The following is a 19,520-nucleotide window of genomic DNA, read 5'->3' as shown; positions in this document are numbered from 1 at the left end:
CAAATTAAGGTACGCCCAGAGAGCTGAAAGGCTGGAACAGAGCTCTTCACAAATGGTTTAAAACCAGAAACTGCAGAGGTCCAGATTGACTTGGATCCATACAAATCGATCATAAAATATAATGAACATGCACAGAAAAAAATTCATAAAGGCAAATGTCCCTTTATAGGACTAGAATTCAAGAGTGAGGAGTCACATTGGACCACATTTGGAGGACTACGTACAGTTCTGAATATGAGAGATGGGGAGATGGTGGCATGGCAATATCACTGAACTACTAATTCATAGAGTCAAAAGGTCGATAGCACAGATCGCTTCAGCCCATGGCATCTGCGATTCAGAAGCCAAAGGGAATGCTCTGCACCAAGTGTGCAAACTCAACCATTCTAGCAACTGGAATTTACACAAAAATACAACTGTAAGATAAAGCTGGTCTCCATAAATAGTGACATATCAATTGTTGTAAAAATCTCACTGATGTCTTTGAAGAGAAGGAAATCTGCCATTCTTACAGAGTCTGATTTACATGTGACTCCAGTCCCACAACAACATAGGCCAATAAATCTCCAAGGCCTGTTAATCTACAGAGTATTTAAGGAAATGGTCCCATAAATACTGAATGCACTGGTGATCAGCTTTCAAGAATCTACCTGGAACAATTCCTATGAACTGGAAGGTAGCTGACATAACACCATAATTAAAAAAGGCGTGTGGAGAGAAAACAGGGATTTTAAAACCAATTTTATAGCAGGGCACTTAGAAAAGTGACAGGATTGAACAGAATCAGCATGGATTCAGGAAAGGAAAATCACGTTTGACAAATTTCCTGGAATTTTTCAAGGTTGTAACTAGCAGATTAAGGAGGACTTTCAGAAGGCTTTTGATAAAATTACCTGCTGATCTCTTCTGCGCAAAGATAAATTGATATTTGTTGAAAGGAGATTTGCATATTATAGACACTATCAATCTGGATTTATTAGATTAGATTAGATTAGATTCCCTACAGTGTGGAAACAGGCCCTTCGGCCCAACAAGTCCACACCGACCCTCCGGAGTAACCCACCCAGACCCATTACCCTACTCATGCACCTATCACTATGGGTAATTTAGCATGGCCAATTCACCTGACCTGTACAGCTTTGGACTGTGGGAGGAAACCGGAGCAGCCGGAGGAAACCCACGCAGACACGGGGCAAATGTCTGCATGGAGTGTGCACAGTTGCCAGAGGCTGGAATTGAACCTGGGACCCTGGTGCTGCGAGACAGCAGTGCTAACCTGAGCCACCATGCTGCCATTCTGGAATAAAAACATTTCTGACATACAACTCATCTAAGATTTTGTGAAACTACAGATAATCTGCTAACATATTTTGAGGAGTGGTAAAATGCCCAAAAGGCAAAAAGATTGCTATCAAAAGATTCGTATCTCCTTGGACATTGGGGTCTCACAAGGACTGGTGTTAGGGCCGACAGTATTCCCTATTACTTCTCTCAAACTCTGAAGAAATCAGTTTCAACTTGAAACATTAACTCTTGTTTCATTTCACACTTGCTACCAAACATGTTGACCTATGTTAATGTTGTGTTTTTATTATGGGAAGATTTGTGGTCCGCAAAATTGATTTTGATATAATTTGTTTGTCGTGAACCATGTCTAAGGACTTTTGTGAATAGGGTAACAAAAATATGCAGTTTTGTTGTGCGTTTGTTCTCAGTTCCTGTGTATGGGAGTGGGCACTGACTGAGCTCAGTCTCTTCCTATCCTTTGCAATCTCTTGTTTTGATTCTTGCTATATTGTTACAGCATGAACAACCTGAAGCATTTAGTGTAGCAATTCCTTTCTCAACATGTGTTCCTTAACATTAGGACAAAAGCAAGCAAGTATAAAATCAAAAAGAAAAGGATTTCAAAAACACTTTCTTTTCTGACGGTCTGTGAAACAGGTGACAATTTTCTAAATACTGGAGTTATATTTGAGTGTAACTTACTTAGTTTAATTGCATGCGAGTTTCATAAATTTTCAGCCTGGTGTCAGATACAAGCGACAACCCATTGTTCACCTTAAGGTCTTCCAAAGCAAACTACAGATTTTAATTTATTAGCTCCATTCATGCTACCGAATCCAAGTGATTACACATCACTGAAAAGTGCCATGGAGTATTCTGGTATCAGATGAAAGAGTTTATCAAAAAGGATATTTATTTTCAATCTTCTGTTGCCACATGTATAACCTTGTGGCTTCATATAAAGTTATTTTGACAAGTGATTTTCATTCCAGCTTGACTTCATATCACCTCATTTTGTCTGAGATATGAATTTGCACTTAAGTTCCAAATTTTATTCTCACATGACCCTGACATACAGTTCTCTCAATGCCAGGATAATTGGCACCTCATGAATGGTAATTTTTCACATGAATGACCTAGATACCAAATTTTGGCAAATGATTAAACGGAGGATCAGAATTGGTCCCAGTCTGTCCACATGCCCTTGCTTTCTAGTAAACTTATGGATTAATGTGGCTGCAGCCTTTGGTCACACAAATCTGGATGAGATGCAAATAAAAAGTGGAACAGAACATTTTAGTTTTGCTACTATAATAAATCTAGTGATTCTGTGATTTGCATGAAGTAGGAGAAACAAAACTGACCCATATTTTAAAAGTCAGACTTTTGTCAAGTTAGTTGCAGTTTAATTTAGGTAAGTGAGAGGTGTTGCATTTTGGAAGGCAAATCAGGGCAGGACTTATATTCTTAATGGTAGTGTCTTGGGGGTGTTTCCAAAGAGACCTTGGGTGCAGGTTCATAGTTCCTTGAAGGTGGAGTCACATGTCGACAGGGTAGTGAAGTATACTAGTCTTTATTGGTCAGTGCATTAAGTATAGCAGTTAGAAAGTCATTTTGCAGATGCACAGGTCATAGATTTGGCATTCAATTCTGGTCCCTGTGCTTTAGAAAAAATATTATTAAACTTGAAAGGGTACAGAAAGGATTTACAAGGATGTTGCTGTGGTTGGAGGGTGTGAGCTATAGGGAGATGCTGAATAGGCTGGGGCGATTGTCCCTGGAGCGTTGGTGGCTGAGGGGTAACGTGAAAGGTTTATAAAATCATGAAGGGCATTGATAGGGTGAGTAACCAAAGTCTTTTTCCAAAGGGTGGAGGTATCCAAAACTAGATAGCATAGGTTTAAGGTGAGAGAGTAAAGATATCTAAGCGACCTAAGGATCAACTTTTAGATACATGTATGGATTGAGCTGGCAGAGGAAGTCGCAACATTTAAAAGGCATCTGGATGGGTACATGAATAGGAAGGGTTTAGAGGGATATGGCCCAAATGCTGGCAAATGCTGAATCTAGGTTTTGAAGTTTGCAGTGTCTGATGTAAGATATGATGCGATACATGACAACCTTAATGCTGTCATTCAGACTGTAAACCACCCAGTGTTATAGGCTTTATAGCAATGCCCTAATAAAAACTATATTGTGAAGTTACAAGTAGTGCTGCGAAAAAGTGCAAAACTCACCTTGCAAGCTCTTTGATTAAGTTAGCAATGCGCCTTTTGTCCTCTGGGCAGAGATCCTTCAAAGATGCACTCTTGGTCCCTTTGTACTCCTTAACCTGTTTCAAAGTAAAACCCAAAAAAACTAGTTACAGAGGAACCTTGATTACCCGAACGAGATGAGCGGGCACTATTTCATTTGGATTATCAAGTATTCAGCTAATCGATTAAACACCTTTCCTCTGGGACTCTCAGTTTTTTTTTAAGTCTGCTCCGCATTCAAGAGATGAAGCAGCAGCACACCACACGCAGGGCCCCAACTGTCCTGTCCTACATTGCCCCTTGGCTGCCCCGTCTGCTCCCCACCCAACACCACTCTGGGGAACATCATTTCCAGTGGAGATTACAACAAGTTTCTTGACCCAAAGGATGGGAGGGGTCGCAAGTGAGAGTGAGAGTGGAGAAAGCGAGTGTGAGAGAGACAGGCAGAGACACAGACAGAGACACAGGGCGGGAGGGAAGGGGGAGGGAGGGCGGGAGGGAAGGGGGAGGGAGGGCGGGAGGGAAGGGGGAGGGAGGGCGGGCGGGAGGGCTGGAGGGAAGGGGGCGGGAGGGCTGGAGGGAGGGCGGGGCGGGCGGGTGGGAGGGAAGGGGGGAGGGAGGGGGGGAAGAAAGGGGGGGGAAGGAAGGGGGGGAGGGAGGGCGGGGCGGGAGGGCAGGAGGGCGGGGCGGGAGGGCGGGAGGGAAGGGGGGGCGGGAGGGCGGGGCGGGAGGGAAGGGGGGCGGGAGGGGAGGGGGGCGGGAGGGCTGGGAGGGGGGCGGGAGGGCTGGGAGGGGGGCGGGAGGGCGGGGAGGGGGGCGGGAGGGGAGGGGGGCGGGAGGGCGGGGTGGGAGGGGAGGGGGGCGGGGGGGCGGGGTGGGCGGGGGGGCGGGGTGGGAGGGGAGGGGGGCGGGAGGGCGGGGTGGGAGGGGAGGGGGGCGGGAGGGCGGGGTGGGAGGGGAGGGGGGTGGGAGGGGAGGGGGGCGGGAGGGCGGGGTGGGAGGGGAGGGGGGTGGGAGGGGAGGGGGGCGGGAGGGCGGGGTGGGAGGGGAGGGGGGCGGGAGGGCGGGGTGGGAGGGGAGGGGGGCGGGGTGGGGGGGGTCGGGAGGGGAGGGGGGCGGGGTGGGAGGGGAGGGGGGCGGGGGGGCGGGGCGAGAGGGGAGGGGGGAGGGCGGGGCGAGAGGAGAGGGGGGAGGGCGGGGCGGGCGGGGAGGGCGGGGCGGGCGGGGAGGGGGGAGGGCGGGGAGGGGGGAGGGCGGGGAGGGGGGAGGGCGGGGAGGGCGGGGAGGGGGGAGGGCGGGGAGGGGGGAGGGCGGGGAGGGGGGAGGGCGGGGAGGGGGGAGGGCGGGGAGGGAGGGAAGGGGGGGCGGGAGGGAAGGGGGGTGGGAGGGAAGGGGGGGTGGGAGGGGAGGGGGGCGGGAGGGCGGGGTGGGAGGGGAGGGGGGCGGGAGGGCGGGGTGGGAGGGGAGGGGGGCGGGGTGGGGGGGTCGGGAGGGGAGGGGGGCGGGGTGGGAGGGGAGGGGGGCGGAGGGGAGGGGGGCGGGGCGAGAGGGGAGGGGGGAGGGCGGGGCGAGAGGGGAGGGGGGAGGGCGGGGCGGGCGGGGAGGGCGGGGCGGGCGGGGAGGGCGGGGCGGGAGGGAAGGGGGGGCGGGAGGGAAGGGGGGGCGGGAGGGAAGGGGGGGCGGGAGGGCGGGGCGGGCGGGCGGGAAGGGGGGCGGGCGGGAAGGGGGGCGGGCGGGAGGGAAGGGGGGAGGGCGGGAGGGAAGGGGGGAGGGCGGGAGGGAAGGGGGGAGGGCGGGAGGGAAGGCGGGGCGGGCGGGAGGGAAGGCGGGGCGGGCGGGAGGGAAGGCGGGGCGGGCGGGAGGGAAGGCGGGGCGGGCGGGAGGGAAGGCGGGGCGGGCGGGAGGGAAGGCGGGGCGGGCGGGAGGGAAGGGGGGAGGGCGGGAGGGAAGGGGGGAGGGCGGGAGGGAAGGGGGGAGGGCGGGAGGGAAGGGGGGAGGGCGGGAGGGAAGGGGGGAGGGCGGGAGGGAAGGGGGGAGGGCGGGAGGGAAGGGGGGAGGGCGGGCGGGGGCGGGCGGGGAGGGAGGGGGAGGGCGGGCAGGGAGGGAAGGGGAGGGAGGGGGAGGGAGGGGGAGGGAAGGGGAGGGAGGGGGAGGGAGGGCGGGGCGGGAGGGAGGGCGGGGCGGGAGGGAGGGCGGGGCGGGAGGGAAGGGGGGAGGGAGGGCGGGGAGGGAGGGAAGGGGGGAGGGAGGGAAGGGGGAGGGAGGGCGGGGCGGGAGGGGAGGGGGCGGGAGGGGAGGGGGCGGGAGGGGAGGGGGCGGGAGGGGAGGGGGCGGGAGGGGAGGGGGCGGGAGGGGAGGGGGCGGGAGGGCGGGGCGGGACGGGAGGGGGGAGGGGGGGAGGGGGGAGGGGGGGGAGGGCGGGGCGGGAGGGAAGGGCGGAGGGAGGGAAGGGGGGGAGGGAGGGCAGGGGGGGAAGGGGGGAGGGAGGGAAGGGGGGAGGGAGGGAAGGGGGGAGGGAGGGAAGGGGGGAGGGAGGGAGGGAAGGAGGGAGGGAAGGGCGGGAGGGAGGGAAGGGCGGGAGGGAGGGAAGGGCGGGAGGGAGGGAAGGGCGGGAGGGAGGGAAGGGCGGGATGGAGGGAAGGGCGGGATGGAGGGAAGGGGGGAGGGAGGGAAGGGGGGAGGGAGGGAAGGGGGGGAGGGAGGGAAGGGGGGGAGGGAGGGAAGGGGGGGAGGGAGGGAAGGGGGGGAGGGAGGGAAGGGGGGGAGGGAGGGCGGGGCGGGCGGGCGGGAGGGAAGGGGGGGAGTGCGGGCGGGAGGGAAGGGGGGGAGTGCGGGCGGGAGGGAAGGGGGGGAGTGCGGGCGGGAGGGAAGGGGGGGAGTGCGGGCGGGAGGGAAGGGGGGGAGGGCGGGCGGGAGGGAAGGGGGGGAGGGCGGGCGGGAGGGAAGGGGGGGAGGGCGGGCGGGAGGGAAGGGGGGGAGGGCGGGCGGGAGGGAAGGGGGGGAGGGCGGGCGGGAGGGAAGGGGGGGAGGGCGGGCGGGAGGGAAGGGGGGGAGGGCGGGCGGGAGGGAAGGGGGGGAGGGCGGGCGGGAGGGAAGGGGGGGAGGGCGGGCGGGAGGGAAGGGGGGGAGGGCGGGCGGGAGGGAAGGGGGGGAGGGCGGGCGGGAGGGAAGGGGGGGAGGGCGGGCGGGAGGGAAGGGGGGGAGGGCGGGCGGGAGGGAAGGGGGGGAGGGCGGGCGGGAGGGAAGGGGGGGAGGGCGGGCGGGAGGGAAGGGGGGGAGGGCGGGCGGGGCGGGCGGGAGGGAAGGGGGGAGGGAAGGGGGGGAGGGCGGGCGGGGCGGGCGGGAGGGAAGGGGGGCGGGCGGGAGGGAAGGGGGGAGGGCGGGCGGGGCGGGCGGGCGGGGCGGGCGGGCGGGGCGGGCGGGCGGGGCGGGCGGGAAGGGGGGGAGGGAAGGGGGGGAGGGAAGGGGGGGAGGGAAGGGGGGGAGGGAAGGGGGGGAGGGAAGGGGGGGAGGGAAGGGGGGGAGGGAAGGGGGGGAGGGAAGGGGGGGAGGGAAGGGGGGGAGGGAAGGGGGGGAGGGAAGGGGGGGAGGGAAGGGGGGGGAGGGAAGGGGGGGAGGGAAGGGGGGGAGGGAAGGGGGGGAGGGAAGGGGGGGAGGGAAGGGGGGGAGGGCGGGCGGGAGGGAAGGGAGGGAAGGGAGGGAGGGCGGGCGGGAGGGAAGGGGGGGAGGGCGGGCGGGAGGGAAGGGGGGGGGAGGGCGGGCGGGAGGGAAGGGGGGGTGGGCGGGCGGGAGGGAAGGGGCGGAGGGCGGGCGGAGGGCGGGCGGGGCGGGCGGGAGGGAGGGCGGGGCGGGCGGGAGGCAAGGGGGGAGGGAGGGCGGGGCGGGCGGGAGGCAAGGGGGGAGGGAGGGCGGGGAGGGCGGGGCGGGCGGGAGGGAAGGGGGGAGGGAGGGCGGGGCGGGCGGGAGGGAAGGGGGGGAGGGAAGGGGGGAGGGAGGGCGGGGCGGGCGGGAGGGAAGGGGGGCGGGAGGGAAGGGGGGCGGGAGGGAAGGGGGGAGGGAGGGCGGGGCGGGCGGGAGGGAAGGGGGGCGGGAGGGAAGGGGGGGCGGGAGGGAAGGGGGGGCGGGAGCGAAGGGGGGGCGGGAGCGAAGGGGGGCGGGAGCGAAGGGGGGCGGGAGCGAAGGGGGGCGGGAGCGAAGGGGGCGGGAGGGCGGGGAGGGCGGGAGAGAAGGTGGCGGGAGGGCGGGGCGGGCGGGAGAGAAGGTGGCGGGAGGGCGGGGCGGGCGGGAGAGAAGAGGGCGGGAGGGCGGGGCGGGCAGGAGAGAAGGGGGCGGGAGGGCGGGGCGGCGGGAGAGAAGGGGGCGGGAGGGCAGGGCGGCGGGAGAGAAGGGGGCGGGGCGGCGGGAGAGAAGGGGGCGGGAGGGCGGGAGAGAAGGGGGCGGGGCGGCGGGAGAGAAGGGGGCGGGAGGGCGGGAGAGAAGGGGGCGGGAGGGAAGCGGGAGGGAAGGGGGCGGGAGGGCGGGGCGGGCGGCAAGGGGCGGGATGGCGGGGCGGGCGGGCGGGGGGCGGGCCGGGCGGCAAGGGGGCGGGGGCGGGAGGGCGGGGCGGGCGGCAAGGGGGCGGGAGGGCGGGGCGGGCGGCAAGGGGGCGGGGCGGGCGGCAAGGGGGCGGGAGGGCGGGGCGGGCGGCAAGGGGGCGGGCGACAAGGGGGCGGGCGGGCGGGGCGGGAGGGCGGGGCGGCGGCAAGGGGCGGGAGGGAGGGGCGGGCGGGAGGGCGGGGCGGGCGGCAAGGGGGCGGGAGGGCGGGGCGGGCGGCAAGTGGGAGGGAGGGCGGGGCCTCCCTCAGTGGAATGCAAAATGCAATAAAATCAAAAGTTCACCTTGTTTGGCATGGATAGCTTTCCGGATTTGGTCTTCAAGGGATTTACAAAAACAGAATTAGCTTGAAGTGAAAGCTTGGCTCCAACTTCTGGGGTTTCACTTTTCACCTTTGATTCAGGTCTAATGTTTCCTTCCATTAGCAATCCTAATAAACAGAAATAGTTTGTAGAGATGTGGCAAAGAATAGCAGCAACTTATTAACTTACAACTTTAAAAAATTATGTGCAGCACCTTGGTGATACCAGCAACACTACATCGAAAATAAAATGTGTGAAAAGGTAGGCAATTAAAAAAAAAGACCTGATCCATCTCAAACATCTCAAAGTGCCACAATCAAAGCTGCCCGTGGCGACCTCCAAGTGAAGCAAAGCTGTTGTCTCCTGCTTTCTATTTATAGGTTTGTCCTGGATGGGGTTCCTGTGGTTTGTGGTGATGTCACTTCCTGTTCGTTTTCTGGAGGGGTTGAGAGATGGTATCTAGATCTGTGTGTTTGTTTATGGTGTTGTGGTTGGAGTGCCAGGCCTCTAGGAATTCTCTGGCATGTCTTTGCTTAGCCTGTCCCAGGATAGGTATGTTGTCTCAGCCAAAAGAACGGACAGAGAACTACAAACCTGTGTATACATAAAACTGACAAACACTGACCAAATACTTAACTACACCAGCAATCATCCCAACATCCACAAACGGAGCTGTATCAGAACACTATTCCAATGAGCCACATCACACTGCAGCACAGACTAACTTCGGAAAACAGAGAACCACCATGTATTCAAGAAGAACGGATACTCAAAAAGTACAGTCTGCAGATTCCTCAAGAACAAACCACGACAAGCAGACCAAAACACAGCCAGAAACCTTAACCACCTTACCATACATCAACGTAGTTTCAGAAATGACAGCCAGACTACTAAGACCCCTCAGAATCCTAGTAGCACACAAACCCATCAACACTCTCAAACAAAAACTAACAAACTTAAAAGACCCAGTACATCCCATGGATAAAACCAACGTCATCTACAAAATTCCATGCAAGGACTACCACAAACACTACGCAGAACAAACAGGAAGAAAGTTAGCCACCAGGATACACAAACACCAGCTAGCCACAAAAGGACATGACCCCCTCTCCCTCGTAGCCCTACATACGGATGAAAAAAACCATTTCCACTGGGACAACACATCTATCCTGGGACAGGCTAAGCAAAGACATACCAGAGAATTCCTAGAGGCCTGGCACTCCAACCACAATGCCATAAACAAACACATAGATCTAGATACCATCTATCAACCCCTCAGAAAAAGAACAGGAAATGACATCACCACAAACCACAGGAACCCCATCCAGGACAAACATATAAATAGAAAGCAGGAGACAACAGCTTCGCTTCACTTGGAGGTCACCACTGATGGTGTTACCTAGCCAGGTAATGAAACGTCTGGATATCAAACCTACAGCTCAGCGAGCAAACCTACACCCTAAACCTCAACCTGAGCTACAAACCTTCACAAACCTGGCAGTCATAAACATGTACAGCATGGAAACAGACCTTTCAGTCCAACACGTCAATGCCGACCAGATATCCCAACCCAATCTAGTCCCACCTGCCAGTGCCCGGCCCATATCCCTCCAAATCCTTTCATATATCCATCCAAATGTCTCTTAAATGTTGCAATTGTACCAGCCTCCACCACTTCCTCTGGTAGCTCATCCCACACACGTACCACCCTCTGCGTGATAAAGGTGCCCCTTTGGTCTCTTTCATATCTTTCCCCCCCCTCACCCTAAACCTATGCCCTCTAGTTCTGGACTCCCCGACCCCAGGGAAAAGACTTTGCCTATTTACCCTATCCATGCCCCTCAATTTTGTAAACTTCTAAGGTCACCCCTAAGCCTCCACCACTCCAGGGAAAACAGCCCCAGCCTGTTCAGCCTCTCCCTGTAGCTCAAATCCTCCAACCCTGGCAACATCCTTGGAAATCTTTTCTGAACCCTTTCAAGTTTCACAATATCTTTCCGATAGGAAGGAGACCAGGCGTGCACGCAATATTCCAACACAATGGCCTAACCAATGTCCTGTACAGCTGCAACATGACCTCCCAACTCCTGTACTCAATACTCTGACAAATAAAGGAAAGCATACCAAACGCCTTCTTCACTATCCTATCTACATTCAACTCCTCTTTCAAGAAGCTATGAACCTGCACTCCAAGGTCTCTTTGTTCAGCAACACTCCCCAGGACCTTACCATTAAGTGTATAAGTCCTGCTAAGATTTGCTTTTCCAAAATGCAGCACCTCGCATTTATCTGAATTAAACTCCATCTGCCACCTCTCAGCCCATTGGCCCATCTGGTGGAGATCCTGTTGTAATCTGAGGTAACCCTCTTTGCTGTCCACTACACCTCCAATGGAAGCATTCAGTATGCAAGGTCAGATAACAAGGGGAAAAAGTATCCATTGTATGAATCCAGTTAACAAGCTTAAGAACATTCATTGCATAACAGTAAAGGGCTTGGTCTCTGCTATTGATACTCGTTGATTGTAATGGTCACTCAATTAATATGTATGTCGCTTTATCTGGATGTTCGTCCCTGCAAAATTACTATATAGTTCAGTGAAAAACTGCTATTCCAAAGACCATGAACTCATGTCTCTCTGCACAAGGCAATTGTTCTCTTTCCTCTAGGGCCCAGAATAAAGGCAAAGGGGTAAAACTATACCGTGTCTCTGAGCGTTTTGCTTCGACTGAGGAGGGGGAAAACTGTATGACAAAGGAGCCCTGGCAAAACTGGAGTCAATGGGAATTCAGGGCAAACTTTCAGGAATGGTTCGAGTCAAACCTGACAGATAAAAAGATGGCCATGGTTGTTGGAGGTTAGCCATCTCAACTGCAGGACCTCTTCACAGGAGTTCGAGGGTAGTGTCCTCATCTTCAGCTGCTTGATCAATGACCTTCCCTCCTTAAAAAAGGTCAGAAGTGAGGATGTTCACCAATGACTGCACAATATTCAGCACCATTCACAATTGCTCAGATACCACAGCAGTCCATGTCTAATGCAACAAGAGCTGGACAATATCCAGGCTTGGACTGACAAGTAGAAAGTAACATTTATGACTATTTCCAATAAAAGACACTAACCACTACCCCTTGACATTCAATAGTGTTACCAATAATGAATTCCCCCCACCCCCGCCACTGTCAACATCCTGGGGGTTAGCATTGACCAGAAACTCAACTGGACTCACCACATAGGTAGTGGCTACAAGAGCAGGTCAGACCAGGAATATTGCAGCAAGTAACTCATTCCTGACTCCCCAAAGCCTTCATCTATAAATGGTACAAGTCAGGAGTATGATGGAATACTCCCCATTTGCCTGGATGAGTGCAGCTCCAACCACACAAGAAGCTTGACACGATCCAGGTCAAAGCAGCCTGCTTGAGTGGCAGCACATCCACAAGCATCCACTCCCTCCACCACTGATGCTCTGCAACAGCTGTGTTTACTATCTACATGATGTACTGAATAAATTCACCAGAGATCCTCAGACAATCACTTCCTTTTGGATTAACAAGGGCAGCAGATATAAGGAAACACTATCACCTTCAAGTTCCCCTCCAAGCCACTCACCATCTTGACTTGAAAATATATCACTGTTCCTTCACTGTCACTGGGTCAAAATCCTGGAATTCTCACTCTAATGGCATTGTGGGTTAACCCACAGCAGATGAAACTGCAGCAATTCAAGGCAGCAGCTCACCACTACCTTTTCAGGGGCAACTCGGGACGGGCAAGAAATGCTGGCTAGCCAGCAATGCCCACATATGAATAAAAAAAATTCATGCCTTCAACATTCAATTCCCTCATCAGGGTAGCAAATGCATGGGAACCCTACTACTTGAAAGGTCCCCAATAAAACACACACTACCCAGACTTGGAACTACATGGTTGGTAATTCACAGACACTGGTTCAAAATGTTGAAACTCCTTTCCAAACAGCATTATGCGTGTACCAACACTAAATGGAGCAGTCAAAAAAGGTGCTTGGCCACCATCTTCTCAAGGGCAATTACAGATTGATGGCCTAGCCAGCAATGCTTACATCTATGGAAGGATAAAATAAACCATCTCAGTGCAACAGGCAAATTGTGACATGGACGTGCATCCATTTTGCAGAAAAATCCCATGGCTACAACTGAAATCAAAGGCATCAGCTCACAAGCAATAAAAACAAATTCTAAATACAAATTAAAACCAAGGCAATAATACATTCTGGAAAAAGGCACTGTTATAATGGAATGCTTTACACCACCCTACTTTAATATTTTTGAAAAGATACCAATGACAAAAATAAGATGATGGCAATGTAACCAAAGAAATTATTTTGCAAAATATCAACATATATTACTTTGTTGTGGTGTGTTATTTATTTGAAAGCACCCTCAATGCTTAAATAGTTTGCAGAAGCTTTTTCGGGTAGAGAAACAGTGACCTGGAAAGTAATTCACAAAACCATACCTGGCACAAAAACCATGGATTGTTCTTCATCTGACGCTAAAATTTAACACAGTTAAAGAAAGTGAGATGTGCTTGAATGATGTGTGAACTGGATGTAGCCAAAGACTAAATACCTGAGACATACACCAATTATTACAAAAATACCCATACAACTAAAGAGTTTGATCATTCTGAAGAGCAGCTGCATTTCAGAGAAGAAAAATCCTCTTTGTCCCTCTTTAGCACTTGTCTTTAAGAATGACACTCCAAAAAAATTATACAAAGTTTCAGTAATCATGCAGCCTGGAAATAATTGTTTCTTCTCAGAATGCTCTAATCTTTTTACAAATTGAAGGAAATAACAACATTTCTAACATGAATTGCAGAAATTGAATCAGATTGCAGCTCTGATCACAATGTACAATTAGAATCACTTCTACCGCCTTCTGAAAAAGGTTGAATAGTACTGAAATGCTCATAAATAATGAGTAAAAAAACTAAACCAGTCAGCAAGCAAGTTGACAAGCATATCCAAGGATTTCAAACTAAGCCATTTTAGGTTCCACCAGGTAGAGACTGGCAGAAAGAGGTTCATTACCGGTTGCTCACATTTAAGGCTACTCCTAGATGGGTCATCAAGGAATATCAATACATAGCAACTATTAATCAGGAAATCTTCTACCAGTGGTAGAATTGGCACTATTAACAACACTACATTTTTGTCTCCCCTATGATACTCCTTTAAAACAGCTATGTTGATTTCACAATGTTCAGTTAGGCCCACCTGGTCTTCCTCCACATGTTGAGAATCAATTCTGATGACTATCAGAACTAGATCAGAATCTAAGAAATGTAAATCTTTTTTCACACATCTTAAATCTAAGCATTTTTGATGTAAGAACCATTTCCCAATTATAAAATGTGTATTATAAAATTCAGTGTCCAAAGGACACTGCCTTCCTTAAGCGGGTAATGATAAGATAATACTGCACAATCGCATATTCATATACTTTAGAGGGCTGATTGCTGCTACTTTGTATTGCGTACTTTCTAACAGTAATGACGAACAGAAACATTTTATATAGACTTTTCAATAGCAATATACACAACCAGCTTTCCTCTCTCATGAAGGTCAACTGGATCAAACTTAGAATTATAGAATCCCTACAGTGTGGAAACAGGCCATTTGGCCCAAGTCCACACTGACCCCCCAAAGAGTAACCCACCCAGACCCATTCCCCTACCTGGTAACTATATTCCCCCGATTAATGCACCTAACCTACACATCCCTGAATATTCATGGGCAATTTAACATGGCCAATTCACCAAACCTGCACATCTTTGGATTGTGGGAGGAAACCCACGCAGACACAGGGAGAATGTCTGTGTGGACTTTGCACAGTCGCCAGAGGCTGGAATTGAACCTGGGTCCCTGGCACTGCGACGCAGCAGTCCTAACCACTGAGACACTGCACCGCCCAGTTCTAAGCCTTTAACATGCAAATACAATATATTTATCAGCTTATAGTGAGGAAGGATAATAAATAATTTCAACATTTGTGAATGCGATTGTAATTTATAGATTGACCTATTAGGTCTCTAACTGATAATCTACACGATTTGTATTAACGTCAGAGAAGGTAATGTGAAATAACAAAAGAAAAAACCTTACAAATTTATGGATACCCATTCTCAATCTGCAGCGAGATGGTTATCACAGCAGAACTTCACATTTGCAATTGCTCAACAACTATCATCTTCAGCATCAGATTGAAACTCTCACTCCTAACTTTTTCATTGCTATAAAGGGACCCTTCCCAACAAAGTGACCACAAAGTGGAGCCCTGCTTTTTGAATACTGCATCATGCATTCAGCATGTATTGTTATGAAAATATGCACGCATTACACCTTCAAGAAAGCCAAAAGCTAGCAGAAACACCTGACAGCACCAAGAGCTCCAAACAAGACACAATGCAACCCCTTGGTTCAGCAGCCAGTGCAGCTGGCCGCCTGGAGACAACAAAAACAAACTTGTATTTGCCAGATGGGGAAGGGCAGGAGCAGACAGAAATAATCTTGTCCACAACAGTAAGTATACCAACAGATTTAGATATTTACGGCACAGAAGCAAGCTATTCGGTCCATCGTATCAGCAGACGTCAATCATTTGACTAGACTAATCCTATGTGCAGCTCTTGACCATAACCCTGGTGGTTATGGCAAGGCAAATGTATACCCAGTCGACAACATTAGTATTTTCAATAATTCCCTATAATTATTCACTCGTATTGAAGAATCACTTTGTTAAAGTAATTTAAAATACATTTCTGATTACTTTACTAAAAAATAATTAATAGAATGGAGATGGGGGGATGCACCGTGGCATAATAATATCACTGAACTAGAAGTAGAGATCCAAACTAATATACTGGGAGCAAAAATTCAAATAGCAGATGGTGCAATTTTAATGTAAATGCGAGGTAGTCTAAAGAAGACTAGTATCTTCTGGTTCACAGATGACCTTCAGTACAGGAAAACCTGTTAATCTTACCTACTCTGATCTTCATGGATTAGCAGCAATGTGGTGGATTCTTAAATACCCTTTGTAATGGCTGAGCAAACCACTCAGTTGCATCAAAACATGACAAAGTCTGAAATGAAATTAAACTGATGTACCACCCAGTATCCTTATTAATGTGTCAGCTTGTGTCAACATTGGGAGATCTGATCCACAGTCTAGTCAAACAACATAGATTCTAATATTCATAGAACCATACCTTGTTGACAACGCCCCAATCACCATCATTACTACCACAGTATATCCTACCTCATCAACAGAACAGACTTGTTACAGGTGCTTTTCAGTAAAGAGGAAGTTACCCTGCAAGATCAGATTCTAATCATTCTACCACATTAACCTACTGTTCCAGTATTTTTTCCAAATCCCACACCAGCTACCCTGGAGTTCCAATTAAAACAACACAAAGGATGTCACTTGGCCTATCAAGTTCATACAAGCTCTTTGGAAATTTAATTCAGTCAATCACACTATCTACCAATAACGCCACTCCTCTTCCCATTAGGGAAGCAAGGATAGGCCAGGTAATTAAAGACCTACCTTTATATTGTCTTTCATTATTCTTCCAATGAAAGTATATCACCTCAAATTTCTCCACATTAAATCTCATCTGTACCTGTTGACCCACTCCACCTACTTATCAATGCCCTCCTCAGTTTATAATTCTCCCAAGTTTAGTATCATTGGCAAATTTTGAAATTATCCTCTGCACATCAAGATCGAGATTATCCTTACAATCTTTTTTTTTAATAAGGCCTAGTGTTTGCAATTCTCCAGAATGCAGAAAACTGAAATATTATGGCCAATGCCTCAATAATTTCTACCCTCACTTCCTTAAAAGTCCTTGGAGGTATCTCACCTATTTCTGGTACTTCGTCAACTTTAAGTACGAACAATTGAACCAACACTTGACCTACTCTTGGGAAATATGGCAGGGCAGCTTACTGAGGTGTCAGTGGGGGAGCACTCTGGGGCCAGCGACCATACTTTTATTAGATTTAAAATAGGGATGGCAAAGGATAGACCAGATCTAAAAGTTGAAGTTCTAAATTGGATAAAGGCCAATTTTGACAGTATTAGGCAAGAACTTTCAAAAGCTGATGATTGGGGGCAAATGTTCACAGGAAAAGGGACAGCTGGAAAATGGGAAGCCTTCAGAAATGAGATAACTAAAGTGCATTCCTGTTAGGGTAAAAGGAAAGGCTGGTAGGTATAGGGAATGCTGGATGACGAAAGAAATTGTGGGTTTAGTTAAGAAAAAGGAGGAAGCATATGTCAGGGAGAGACAGAATAGTTGGAGTGAATCCTTAGAAGAGTATAAAGTAGGAGTATACTTAAGAGGGAAATAAGGAGGGGAAAAAAGACGACATGAGATAGCTTTGGCAAATAGAATTAAGGAGAATTCAAAGGGTTTTTACAAATACAGTAAGGACAAAAGGATAACTGGGGAGAGAATAGAGCCCCTCAAAGATCAGCAAGGTGGCCTTTGTGTGAAACCGCAGAAAATGGGGGGGGGTGGGTGGAAGATACTAAATAGTATTTTGCATCCGTATTTACTGTGGAAAAAGGATATGGAAGGAATAGACTGCAGGGAAATAGATGGTGACACCTTGCAAAGTGTCCATATTATACAGGAGCAAGTGCTGGATGTCTTGAAACGCATAAAGGTGGATAAATCCCCAGGACCTGATCAGGTATACCCTAGACCTCTGCGGGAAGCTAGGGAAGTGATTGCTGGCCCCCTTGCTGAGATATTTGTATCATCGATAGTCACAGGTGAGGTGCTGGAAGACTGGAGGTTGGCTAACGTAGTTCCACTGTTTAAGGAGTATGGTAAGGACAAGCCAGGGAACTATAGACCAGTGAGCCTAACGTCAGTGGTGGGCAAGTTGTTGGAGAGAATCCTGAAGGACAGGACATACATGTATTTGGAAAGGCAAGGGCTGATTAGATTAGATTAGATTACATTACATTAGATTACATTACAGTGTGGAAACAGGCCCTTCGGCCCAACAAGTCCACACCGACCCGCCGAAGCGAAACCCACCCATACCCCTACATTTACCCCTTACCTAACACTATGGGCACTTTAGCATGGCCAATTCACCTGACCTGCACATCTTTGGACTGTGGAAGGTAACCGGAGGAAATCCATGCAGACACGGGGAGAACGTGCAAACTCCACACATTCGGCCCCTTGAGGTGGGAATTGAACCCGGGTCTCAGGCGCTATGAGGCAGCAGTGCTAACCACTGTGCCACACATTAGGGGTAGTCTACATGGCTTTCTGTATGAGAAATCAGTCTCACAAACTTGATTGTTACTACTTCAAAAAAACTCAGAGGATTGATGAGGGCAGAGCGGTAGATGCGATTTATATGGACTTCAGTAAGGCAATCGATAAGGTTCCCCATGGGAGAATGATTAGCAAGGTTAGATACAGGGAGAACTAGCCATTTGGATACAGAACTGGCTGAAAGGTAGAAGACAGAGGGTTGTTTTTCCAGACTGGAGGCCTGTGACCAGCGGAGTGCCACAATGATCGGTGCTGGGTCCTCTACTTTTTGTCATTTACACAAATGATTTGGATGCGAGCATAAGAGGTACAGTTAGTAAGTTTGCAGATGACACCAAAGTTGGAGGTGAAGTGGACAGCGAAGAGGGTTACCTCAGATTACAACAGGATCTCCACCAGATGGGCCAATGGGCTGAGAAGTGGCAGATGGAGTTTAATTCAGATAAATGTGAGGTGCTGCATTTTGGGAAAGCAAATCTTAGCAGGACTTATACACTTAATGGTAAGGTCCTGGGGAGTGTTACTGAACAAAGAGACCTTGGAGTGCAGTTCATAGCTCTTTGAAAGTAGAGTCGCAGGTTGATAGGATAGAGAAGGCGACGTTTGGTATGCTTTCCTTTATTTGTCAGAGTATGGAGTACAGGAGTGGGGAGGTCATGTTGCAGCTGTACAGGACATTGGTTAGGCCACTGTTAGAATATTGCGTACAATTCTGGTCTCCTTCCTATTGGAAAGATGTTGTGAAATTTGAAAGGATTCAGAAACGATTTACAAGGATGTTACCAGGGTAGGAGGATATGAGCTATAGGGAGAGGCTGAACAGGCTGAGGCAGTTTTCCCTGGAGCATTGGAGGCTGAGGGGTGACCTTATAGAGGTTTACAAAATTATGAGGGGCATGGATAGGGTAAATCTTGGGGTTTTCCCTGGGGTCGGGGAGTCCAGAACTAGAGGGCATAGGTTTAGGGTGAGAGGGGAAAAGATATAAAAGAGACCTAAGGGGCAATGTTTTCACTCAGAGGGTGGTATGAGTATGGAATGCGCTGCCAGAGGAAGTGGTGGAGGCTGGTACAATTGCAACATTTAAGAGACATTTGGATGGGTGTATGAATAGAAAGAGTTTGGAGGGATATGGGCTGGGTACTGGCACATGGGATTAGATTGGGTTGGAACATCTGGTCGGCATGGACAGGTTGAACCAAAGGGTCTGTTTCCACGCTGTATGTCTCTATGACTTACTTCTTATTAATATTGAACGTTTCTAGTAACAGTTTCCTCCTCTATCAGCATCCTCCTCTTTTGTAGAGGAGATGCAAAGTATTCATTTATCCTCTCAGCTGCTTCCATTTGTAAATTCCCTTTTTAATCTCTGTTCAGCCCTACTCTTCCCTTAACCACTACCTTACTATTTTTAACTCTTAAAAAGATTTTGGGGATTTCTCTTCATGTTAAATGCAATTTTTTAAAAAATTCACTTGAGGGATATGGTGTCGTTGAGCCAGCATTTATTGCTCACCCCTAGGTACCCTCATGGCGAGCTGTCTTCTGGAATGACAGCAGCCCACGTGCTGTCGGTAGACATACATTGTCATGAGGGAGGGAATTCCAGGATTTTGAGCCAGCGAACATGAAGGAACAGCAATGTATTTCCAAGTCAGGATGACTTGCTTGGTGACAAACTTGAAAGTGGAGATGTTCTCATTTATCTGCCGCCCTTGTTATTGGAACTG

General features: G+C 51.1%; 1 protein-coding gene across 5 annotated transcripts in view; it reads right to left on the bottom strand.

Annotated features, from left to right (window-relative positions):
- The window catches only part of kiaa1328 (KIAA1328 ortholog), a 173,667-nt gene that overhangs the window by 141,469 nt on the left and 12,678 nt on the right, over window positions 1-19,520 (bottom strand). The window contains exons 2-5 of one of the 5 annotated variants that reach the window (XM_087990030.1): window positions 12,939-12,974; window positions 11,262-11,381; window positions 8,421-8,566; window positions 3,525-3,619 (exon numbers count right to left, since the gene is read on the bottom strand). In XM_087990030.1, the coding sequence (XP_087846156.1) occupies window positions 3,525-3,619; window positions 8,421-8,566; window positions 11,262-11,304 (284 nt within the window). In that variant the 5' untranslated portion in view covers window positions 11,305-11,381; window positions 12,939-12,974. Of the gene's footprint in view, window positions 1-3,524; window positions 3,620-8,420; window positions 8,567-8,652; window positions 8,677-11,261; window positions 11,382-12,938; window positions 12,975-19,520 lie in introns of those variants that run through there. The other 4 variants (XM_043684442.2, XM_087990042.1, XM_087990039.1 and 1 more) reach the window with 4 other exon arrangements.

Source organism: Chiloscyllium plagiosum, unplaced genomic scaffold (assembly GCF_037043375.1).
Source record: "Chiloscyllium plagiosum isolate Xiang-an unplaced genomic scaffold, Cpla_swu_hap1 HiC_scaffold_1, whole genome shotgun sequence".
In the NCBI taxonomy this organism is placed as follows: Eukaryota; Metazoa; Chordata; class Chondrichthyes; order Orectolobiformes; family Hemiscylliidae; genus Chiloscyllium; species Chiloscyllium plagiosum.
The sequence above is the reverse complement of the archived record's forward strand: the minus strand, read 5'-3'. Positions and strand labels throughout refer to the sequence as shown.